The sequence below is a fragment of the Alosa sapidissima genome, chromosome 14 (genome assembly GCF_018492685.1).
Source record: "Alosa sapidissima isolate fAloSap1 chromosome 14, fAloSap1.pri, whole genome shotgun sequence".
Lineage (NCBI taxonomy): Eukaryota > Metazoa > Chordata > Actinopteri > Clupeiformes > Clupeidae > Alosa > Alosa sapidissima.
In genome coordinates, this window is record NC_055970.1 from 26,362,138 (window position 1) to 26,373,192 (window position 11,055).

An 11,055-nucleotide genomic window follows, 5' to 3' on the forward strand; every position below is an offset into this window, starting at 1 on the left:
CACGCTTTTCTCTCCTGTGTCTGCTGAACACAGCATCTGAGGTCTTTCTCTCTGTCTGAGTAAGCTTCAGAAGATACAGTTAAATGTTCCACTTATGCCACTTTTAAATTAGGCTCCTGATGTGATATATCTTAGCTGTGATGCTTACAGTGGGCATCGCTTTCAAATGACCACTTCATTCGCGCATTACGCGGCGTGAAGCTGCGTGAAGCTTTGGTACCACTTTCAGCCACTGTGCGTCGCTCTACCACTGTACATCGCTCTGCCTGCGGTCCCTTCTGAAAAAGCAGGATCAGGATATAATTGTTGCCGAGAGTAATCCCAGCCTACTAATTCAATAACAAAATAAATCATGCATAATTAAACATTACCTCGATTTAGGCTACTTGGGTATGACTTAAGGCTTGACTACACGGTGGTAACGAAAATCGAAATTGAAATTTGCTGTCTACATTATTGTCAGTGTTGGGGTTAACGCTACGCAAATCAAAACAGTGGTGTGATAATTGAGCCAGTAGAGAAATAACTGTTCAGAATTAATCTGTAGCCTTGGGTAGGCTTCTGCAGAAAACAATGTTGTTGCCGATTTAATACTATCTGGCGACGTTTTTAACAGGCTACGCAATAGAGGCTTAGACAACTATGACCCACGTTTTGGTTTCGTAAATTAATTTGCCCTACTTCTTGACTGCAATGTAGTCAATTGACATGTCATTTTTATTTTTCTGTACAATAAACAAATACATCTGCTTTATGCCGCAGAATTACATTCATATTTGGAACTTACATAGTCCAATGCATCGTTCCACTACGTTAGTGTTTCCCAAAACCATAGTAGCAACGAACGTTCGCAACCACTATCGTAAAGTTGTGTAGTTACAACTACACCTCTCGTTTTTTAAACATTCGGGGCTGAAGACCCGACAAAGCCTTGCGTTAATTCTTCAGGTGGGAAGTGTCAGGAATTTTCATACGAGAGACGCTCTCATTGGTGGTTAGTATATGAAGTAGGGAATTGACAGCAACATATCCAATCACATTATGAGAGATGCTGAATTTAACATAAACTGTGATGTTTGATTTTAAATTAATGTAAATTTAGCCGGGACTGTAAGCTGTCACACGTGGGTGCTCGATGTTTTCAGTGGGTGCCCGAGAGACGGAGCATCCACGGTATCGGTGCCTATGACAAGCGTATCTCGCGGTTGCATCCATTACAAACAAACATGCAATGTGAACGTCTGGGATTGGGAAGAGCACTAAATGCTCTACTGAATAAGCACGAAGTCAAACCTTTAAATGAAAAACACTCTTTAATAATCAAAAAAATAAACCGCTAATGAAGTAAACTTGTGACCATCAAAAATCGTTTATCGCCTGTAACTCCGTGATAACAGGACGTAACAGGAAGGCATTTGGCTGAGCAACGGAGGTTAATATGCTCTATATTTTGTCCAAATGATGTCTGTCTACCATCGTTGCACTCGGAGAAAACCAGAATGTTTAATTTGTCCTGCGTTTCTTCTACGGCTGCAAACAGGATTCACTCGCAGTTAACCAAATATTTCTTTATTAGGGCAGGCCAGGCATATTTCTGGCTATTAAATTATTTCTAAACCAGTCTGCTAAAGTTTGTAGTGAAGTCTGTGTAGGGTTTTCCAGGCTCCATTTATTTTTACGAGACACCCTGCTCATTTGAGCCATCTACCGGTTGTTTGGGTTGTTGCAGCGTCACACTGGGAAAATACAAATTAAAGTCGCGTGATACCGCGTGATCCCACGCGCGGACCGCGAGTGAAGCTGGCCAAGTCGAAGCACTGCCCACTGTATACACATTATTACAAGTGATGTAGTTGATATGATTAATATGTCAACTCAGCTGTCTTGCTTATATGCGATACTCTAAATGATGTAGTTGATATGATTAATACAGTATGGCATCTCAGCTGTCATGTTCTCCAGGTATTTTGCAAGTATTAGTTTTTGTCTGCCACTTTAAAAAATGGCTGAAATTGTTAATGTTGTGTGTATGTATAGTAGAAATTGTGTGTGTATGTATAGTATTTGTGTGTGTGTGTGTCTGTGTACAGTATGTGTGAGTGTGCGTGTTTGCGTGTAGTGTTAATTTTGTCACCTATTTTTAATTTAGTCTTAGTCTTAGTCTTGTGACGAAATGTCCTTTTTAGTCTTTGTCATATTTAGTCATTCAAATATCATTTTTGTTAGTCAAGTTTTAGTCGACTAAAAGTCTCGTCATTTTAGTCTAGTTTTAGTCAAAAGAAAACTAAAGGTATCTTAGTCTTAGTCAGTTTTAGTCAACACATTTTAGTCTTTTTTATATAAGAAATTATTTCTGATTACCATTTGAGTCAAATAGTATTTCACACATCTCAATTTTCCAACAATATTGTGTGTCCACAGGGCTACTCGTCTGTTATAATAACTCATTCAGATTTTTTGTCAGTCCGTATGTTTACATGCACAGGTAAGTCGAGCTACAGTTATAGCTCGGCTGGGATTTGACCATAGACAAGAAAAGATTTGACTGGACCACTGTCATATTCGTAGACCAGTGTTTCTCAAAGTGTTGTCCGGGGATCACTGGTGGTCCGCAAGCTATCCCAAGTAGTCCGCGAGCAGACGTGGTAAAATATAATATAGATGAGTTGTTTGCAATATTGAACCAACTTGTATGTAAAAACAGTTCTGCAACACTGTCTATGTAAGATATGCCAGTTTAAATCATACAGTATGAATCCACACAATAAGCAAAGTGCAAAGACAATAAGCAAGGTGGTTCAGTGAGTAGGCCTTTTGTGTAGACTAATTATAGGCTACTGTTGAAGTAGGTCTAATCTTCTTTTTTTTTTTAGCTAGGGTTAGTTTAGTGGTCCTGAAACTGAAAATGTTTGAGAAACACTGTCATAGGCCAAAGTATTAATGTTTTACTCCGCCTGGCTAGATAGCGATATGCACCCAAACACAACACATTCCCCAATCAGACTCTCCATCTTAGCCATAGCTAACTTGCTAGCGAACTTTCCATATTAGCTTACTTGCTAGCAAACTTTGCATCATCAGTCTAACTAGTTAAATAGTTGACATTACATGATGAACATTTTCGTATGGACATTCTGGGGGATGTTAATTTGTATGAGAGAAGCTTCAACTTCTGGGTATGTAGCATTGTGGCATAAAGCTTAGGTACAGTAGTTAGCTTGCTAACTCTTGCAGAAATATCCAGTGTTCTTGTTCCATGTAGTTTCGTGTTGCAGCCACAGGGTTGCAGCAACAGCACGTAGACTAGCCTACAGGAAAGCTGTTGCGTATGAACTCATTCGGAATATTTTGAAAACATAACAGCTAGATATTCTGTCTTTTGTAGACGAAAATGAAGAGAGATTTTATCTTAGTTTTTATTTCATGCAAAACATTTTAGTCTCGTCTTTTTTCGTCAACAGTAATGCATCTTAAGATAGTCTTAGTCAGTGTTTCAGGACAATACTGCCGTCTCGTCATCGTCTCGTCTTAGTCATGAAAAAAAAGGCCGTTGACGAACATATTTCCTCTCGTCTGGTCTGACGAAATTAACACTATTTGCGTGTGTGAACATATGTGTGTGGGTCAAAAGAGGAAGGGAAAGTCTCTATACCAAGGTTAAATGAAAAAGTCTTGAGTGGACATGTCCGAAATGGACATATTTAAAATGCTCACATGTAGCATCATGCATGCCTTTTTCAGGGCATAACGGAAACAAAGTCAGTGAGTGCAGCATATCCATCTCACGTCATTTTCAGAAGAAATATAGATAGGAATGAAAAGTTGATGAAGAAGTTGAGAAAGAGAATTAATCTTTTTGCGTAGGTTTCATCAGGCTCCCAAAGAAAGCAAAACATGTCCTTCTTAAAAAAAGAGCTTGCGTAATCTTACGTTTTGCAACGTTTTGCCTATCTTGACCTCAACCCTGATAACTCCCCTATTGACAGTCATGCGAATTTGTCTCCATGGAGACAAACCATACATGATAAACATCAGCTTCACATTCAGAATCTAAACTCATTCCCTCACTGTTTTTGAAGTTTTTCAAGCACACAAAAACATTCATTTTTAGTATGGAAGCAATTGTCACAAACTGTAAATTAATGTAATGTTTTTTTTCCCTATCAGCTTAATCAGAAACTAAAAAAATTTGATATATTTATGGGTAAGTGCAGAGTACTATCTGTCAGTTCCATCTCTGTGTTAGCTCTGATAGATAGATACAGTGAAGGCTTCAGAACTAGCATGCACACACACACACACGTTATAGAGAAGAACACGTGGGGTCTGTCAGAGCTCTTACAGTTTGCCTGGTAGAATTAGATGACACAAGCTGACTAAACATCAACGGCAACACAGAACTCAGAATGGAGAGCGCCGCATGCGTAAGTGGATTTCTCCTGCTGGTTTTCATCGCTGGCGCTCACTCAAGCCCTCTCAACCCTTTCAACGTATGTGCAGAAGGTGAAGAAGAAGTCCTGTCTTGGGAGAAAGTAACGTATGATAACAATGTTACACTCTGTAGGTTGGATTCTGATCTAGGGAACGGGAGGAGCCTACGGCTGTATCGATCTGACAAGAGGTCCAAGAAGACCATGCTCACCCTGGACACCAACTCCTCAAGTGGAGCCACTCGTGGACGATCTGAGGGGCAGACTGCAGGTGGATCTCAAACGCTCTCTGGTCACTCTGTCTAGGGTTATGGAAACAGACTCTGTGCGCTACTCTGAGTTCCTGTGTACGGTGTGGAGAGGGGGTCAATGCCAACATTTCAGCTACAGGAGTCAATACATGTAAAAGATGTCTTCGCTTTTAAAGAGGAGAGCCTTACTCTCCCTTGCGTTTCAAAAGGAGATCTTCCCAGCAAAATCCACTGGAGAACTCCCATTGGGGATGTCTGGCTCAGAATTAACCAGACCCACCAACAGGAAGTGATGCACATGCTAAACGGCAGCCAGACTGGGGGCTACTCTCTCATCATTCCTTCTGTGTCACAACAACACTCTGGAGGGTACGAATGTGAAAGAAGTGACCCAGTAAAGACAGTGATCCTCTACGTTTGCACCAAAGTCTCTCCCTTGGATGTGGCGCTTTCTCGTGGTGAAAGTGTCCGTCTGGAAGTTACCCCACACTTGAAGTTTGCATATGTGGAGGGAATACAGTGGTACCATCAGAAAGCTCTGGAACCCAAGGTTCTTTTTCTAGACTCTAAAAATGGATCCGTGCCCATGTCGCAGGTTCTGCGACAGAGTGAAGGTGTCTGACTCTCTGAACATATCCATATCCAACCTCACAGCAGAGGACAGCGGGCTGTACACATGGAGAGTCCATGGAGGGGTGAATTCACTCTGGGTATGTTCCGAGGGAACAATCCGCCTCATGACCTTGGATCCATTTGGGGTGCACTCTACTTTCTACAGACTGTACGCTCCACTGATGGGCTGTGTGCTGTTGGGGCTGGTCACTGTTGTGATCTGGTTAAAGCTGAAGAGCAGAAGAGGAGAGCAAACCTCTGGATGTCAGAGCAGGGAAGGGCAGCAGAAGAATGGAGATGACATGGAGATGGCTCAACTTAACACAGCACCTGAACTGAACGCACCTCTCTCTCCTGTGTCTGCTGTGGCAGCTGAACACAGCATCTGAACTCAACACGCCTCTCCCTCCTGTGGCAGCTGAACACAGCATCTGAACTCAACATGCCTCTCTCCTGTGTGTGCTGAACACAGCATCTGAACCCAACATGCCTCTCTCCTGTGTGTGCTGAACACAGCATCTGAACTCAACATGCCTCTCTCCTGTGTTTGCTGAACACAGCACCTGAACTGAACGCACCTCTCTCTCCTGTGTCTGCTGTGGCAGCTGAACACAGCATCTGAACTCAACACGCCTCTCCCTCCTGTGGCAGCTGAACACAGCATCTGAACTCAACATGCCTCTCTCCTGTGTGTGCTGAACACAGCATCTGAACCCAACATGCCTCTCTCCTGTGTGTGCTGAACACAGCATCTGAACTCAACATGCCTCTCTCCTGTGTTTGCTGAACACAGCACCTGAACTGAACGCACCTCTCTCTCCTATGTCTGCTGTGGCAGCTGAACACAGCATCTGAACTCAACACGCCTCTCTCTCCTGTGGCAGCTGAACACAGCATCTGAACTCAACATGCCTCTCTCCTGTGGCAGCTGAACACAGCATCTGAACTCAACATGCCTCTCTCCTGTGTGTGCTGAACACAGCATCTGAACTCAACACGCCTCTCTCTCCTGTGTCTGCTGTGGCAGCTGAACACAGCATCTGAACTCAACATGCCTCTCTCCTGTGTTTGCTGAACACAGCATCTGAACTCAACACGCCTCTCTCCTGTAGCAGCTGAACACAGCATCTGAACTCAACACGCCTCTCTCCTGTAGCAGCTGAACACAGCATCTGAACTCAACATGCCTCTCTCTCCTGTGTGTGCTGAACACAGCATCTGAACTCAACATGCCTCTCTCTCCTGTGGCAGCTGAACACAGCATCTGAACTCAACATGCCTCTCTCCTGTGTTTGCTGAACACAGCATCTGAACTCAAGACGCCTCTCTCCTGTGTTTGCTGAACACAGCATCTGAACTCAACACGCCTCTCTCTCCTGTGTCTGCTGTGGCAGCTGAACACAGCATCTGAACTCAACATGCCTCTCTCTCCTGTGTCTGCTGTGGCAGCTGAACACAGCATCTGAACTCAACATGCCTCTCTCCTGTAGCAGCTGAACACAGCATCTGAACTCAACATGCCTCTCTCCTGTGTGTGCTGAACACAGCATCTGAACTCAACACGCCTCTCTCCTGTGTGTGCTGAACACAGCATCTGAACTCAACATGCCTCTCTCTCCTTGACACAAAAGGATTAAAAGCAAAGGATACTGTTAAAAATCTTGGTGTATTAATTGACAGTGATCTAAATGTCAATAGCCACATGAAAGCGATAACTAAATCAGCTTTTTACCACCTCAAAACTATTGCCAAACTTAGAGGGCTGATGTCAAAACATGATTTAGAAAAACTCACTCTTGCATTTATCTCCAGCAGGGTTGTTTATTGCAATGGGCTTTTCACAGGCCTTCTTAAAAAAAACTATCAAAGCAGCTAGGGTTCTCAAAAAAAATCACTTTTAAATTAGGTTGTTGATATGATAGATATTCCAACTCAGCTGTCATGCTTATATTCAATAGATGATGTAGTTGATAATATGGCACCTTAGCGGTCATGTTCTCTCAGGTATTGTGCAAGTATTATGTGTGTGTGCGTGTGTGTGTGTGCATAGTTTCTTGTGGGTTTGTGTGTGAGTGTGTTTAAACTTGTTTAAACATGCACACACACACACACACACACACACACATTTACTTATCATCATCATTTATTACATATGTGTACTGCTGATTATATTTGTTTGACATCTAGGTTACTGCCCCTTTGCTTGTCTCACAAGGGGGAGAGCATGCTAGTAGTATACCATTGAGTCAGTGGGGGAGAGCATGCTAGTAGCATACCATTGTGTCAGTGGGGAAAATTGCTATCAGTTACACTTAAAGTGCCCATTTGATGTGTTATTGTGTGTCTCTGGTGCTTCCACACGCATACAAACTTGAAAAAAAAAACACCCATGCTATTTTGAGTGAGATAAGGGTTTCTGGATGTATCCTGCCTTCAGCCTCCAGGGTGAGCTGGTCAAAATCGGCAAGGCTTTTGACGTCACAAGCCAAAACATTTCAATATTCCCACCCACCACTTCCTTTTAGGGCAATTACGTTACGTGAATATAATGGAAACCTATGGAGCTGCATCTAAGTGGGCAGGGAAAAGGATTTATACTTACTAAATCGTTGAACAAACGTGAATAAAAGGCACAAAATAAGGTTGGTGTAAGAGTTATTTGTTTGTTCATGGGATTCATTCTAATTCCATCACTTACATATTTCCTACAACTAGGTGAGATAGCTAAGCTTATGTTGTAGACTACTGAAGTTCCACTGTTAGATAGCTAGCTAGCAAGCTAACCGTTTTACATAGAGATTATGGTAGGCTAAGTGTTAGCTACGGGCTATACTATGTAAAACGAAGGTGTAGTAGATGTTAGGGGATTTTGAATTGGCGTGTTTCAGACGTTGCATAATCAACACCCCACCTCTCCACACCAAGCCTACGAGTTCAACTGTTTTTTAAGCCTACATATCTCAGAAAATAATGTAGATACAAGCTTAAACCTTTGCACAGTAGTTGTTGGGCTAATATTTTGCATTATTGACATAAAGTATGAAGCAAAGCCAAGATGGTCAGGCTAGGCTGGAGGCATTTGTTGATTTGGCACGAATGACCCTGGTTAATGTAATGGGGCGTGGGTAAGTCAGCAGCAGCTCATTAATATGTAATGAGCAGCAGAAACAGCACACTTTGACAGGGACTGAAAAAGAGTGTAATAGAGGTAGGTAAGAATCTTTTCCTACAAGCTATTTCCAGCAAACAATTTCAGAAACATGTTTTCTGGAACTCCTAGACCTATTTTAACTGGTTGAAAAATAGTCATAATATGGGCACTTTAACGTATGCATTTTAAGTTCAGATGGGGTCCAGCTTGTTTCTGAACACAATGGTTTCAAGGAATGATGTCCTGACTGTCCAATGTACGTTATCTACCTAATTCACCCTCAATATCCTGATGTTGAGGACAATTTTTTTCTGGTAGCTAACATTTGTCATTACAGTAGCATTATTAACTTCCTAACAGGAGCATACCTATGTTCCCAAGGTCCTATGTTCCCAAGGTCCTAGTCCCAATGTCCTATGTTCCCAGGGCCCTATGCTCCCAGGGACCATGATCATGTGCTTTATAAAGCTGGGGAGCTGGGGAACACATCTTGCAATCAACCGCCTTCCACAAACAATAATGTGCAACTTTGTAGTTTTGAAATAGCTATGCCACATACAGTAGAAAATATGCCACGTAGATGCCTTGTACATTGTTCATTGGAGAATACTTACAGTAAACTGTCATATTGACAACAAGACAAAAGAGTTTGACTATCGTGACATAAAAATGGTTTAAGGACTTGTCATTTTGATTGCACTTACACTTTCATTGATAAATACTTGATTTTGAGACATAAACAAAGCATTTTGAGCAAGTTACACGCTTTTACAGGTAATCGATTAAGCAATACAGTTTGCTCTAATTGTTTTGAGAAATGCACTAAGAGTTGTGCAAATGTTAATGATGATTTCAGAAATGCACCACAGCGACTGAGAAAAAACTGTAAACTGGCATTGACCAGCGTCACATTTCACTATGAGGGTTGAACCTAGTTCAACTAGAGTTAATGCTCTACTCCCATGTCATTAGCTTAATGCTAAAAGTGTGAGTTGGTCCATTACCCGAACTATAGCAAATGACGGGAAATCTGCTGCTTAAACAGGCACTAGCAGTGCCAGGCAGTGTGATCCCATCTAGAGCTCATTTAAATCAGAATTCAAATTTAAATTCAGTTTGGGAGCAGAAAGAAGGGAAAGAGAAACACAATAGCCCAACAGGATAACTCACAGGACAGTCAGCATGCTGCAGGAACGGAAGGTCACATTTCCCACACGCTCAATCTGATTGCCCTCCAGGTCCCTGCAAGCGGGAAATGAGACAAGGAGAAAGTGAGTTTCGCGGCGGTTATAACAAACACACACACAGACATAATCTAGGAGAGAGAGGGAACGAGGGAGGGAGAAAGAGAGGGGTGTGAAAGTGGGGCAAATGAAACCGATAGACAGAGAGGCATACAGATCCTGCAACATTGGCCTACATTTTTTTGCTTTGCTTGTAATCTATCATTCATTAATTACATTTGGCAACCTTCTCCTAACACAGAAACTAAATCAACTATTGTCAAGATAATGACCGCCTTTTTCCTAACAACAGTTTCTGATCTTCTGATATTTTCTTTAATGAGACTAAAAGGAATGAGGCTAACACTACTGATGCTAATATTAATGAGGCTAACAGTATGATGTTAACATTAATGAGGCTAACAGTATTGATGCTAACCTTAATGAGGCTAACAGTAATGATGCTAACATTAAGGAGGCTAACAGTAGTGAGAATGTTTTATACAGAACTCACAGCCAATTGAGTCTGGGCATCTCTTGGCAAATGTCATCCAGCTGTGACAGATTATTGTTCAACAAAACCCTGTTGAAGAGTAAACACATAAACAAACACACACAATGTTGTCAGTGGCCTCTAAACAGTGTCAGGCCCAAGAGGAGGGCCAGTGCGCTAATCTTGTGGGGTTAGCAGAGAAAACTCACAGCAGCACCAGTGAGTGCAGGCCAAGGAAGGTGGCGGATGAGACGTCCTGGATACGGTTGTTCTCCAGAATCCTACAGACACAAACACATGCTAATTACCTCAGGATGATAGGTACAGCAATGCAGCACTCTCCCACGCTGAGACTGTAAATAAGGCAAGGAAGCGCCATGCATATGATTTCCACTGTGTGTGTGATAGAGCTGCCTCTGATTATCATGTAGTCTGTATTAGATGAAGGACACCAAGGGAAACTTACAGCCACTCCAGGTTATGAAGGTCCTGAAACACTGCAGGCATCAGAACAGAAATCTTGTTGTAGCTTAAATATCTGAAAGTAAAAATACCACACAGAAAAAAAAATAAATTTGCACACAGCATGCCAGAAATCAAAGTCAAAGTATCTGTAAAAGACAGATGTACAGGAAACGTTTGGGCTACTCAAAGAACTTACAATTTTCTAAAAGCCATCCTTCCTACATTCTTCTGTTCTCACATACCTTATGTAACAGGTTAAACATTATACTTACTGTATGAATCACATAATTGCACAATACTGTGGATCTAGGTTATCTAGTTACAGTTTAAATCTATTCAATTTATTACACACTGGTATTGAGGGTCTCTAGTAGCCCCCAGGGATGGATTACTGCACGGGCCTACCGGGCCCAGGCCCAGGGGCCCAAGA

The 11,055-nt window shown here is 42.1% G+C and overlaps 1 protein-coding gene across 1 annotated transcript in view; it reads right to left on the bottom strand.

The window, feature by feature from the left end:
* The window catches only part of rxfp1 (relaxin family peptide receptor 1), a 131,055-nt gene that overhangs the window by 25,237 nt on the left and 94,763 nt on the right, over positions 1-11,055 (bottom strand). The window contains exons 7-10 of the mRNA XM_042062063.1: positions 10,627-10,698; positions 10,370-10,441; positions 10,182-10,250; positions 9,615-9,686 (exon numbers count right to left, since the gene is read on the bottom strand). Coding sequence (XP_041917997.1) covers positions 9,615-9,686; positions 10,182-10,250; positions 10,370-10,441; positions 10,627-10,698 — 285 coding nt within the window. The remainder of the gene's footprint in view (positions 1-9,614; positions 9,687-10,181; positions 10,251-10,369; positions 10,442-10,626; positions 10,699-11,055) is intronic.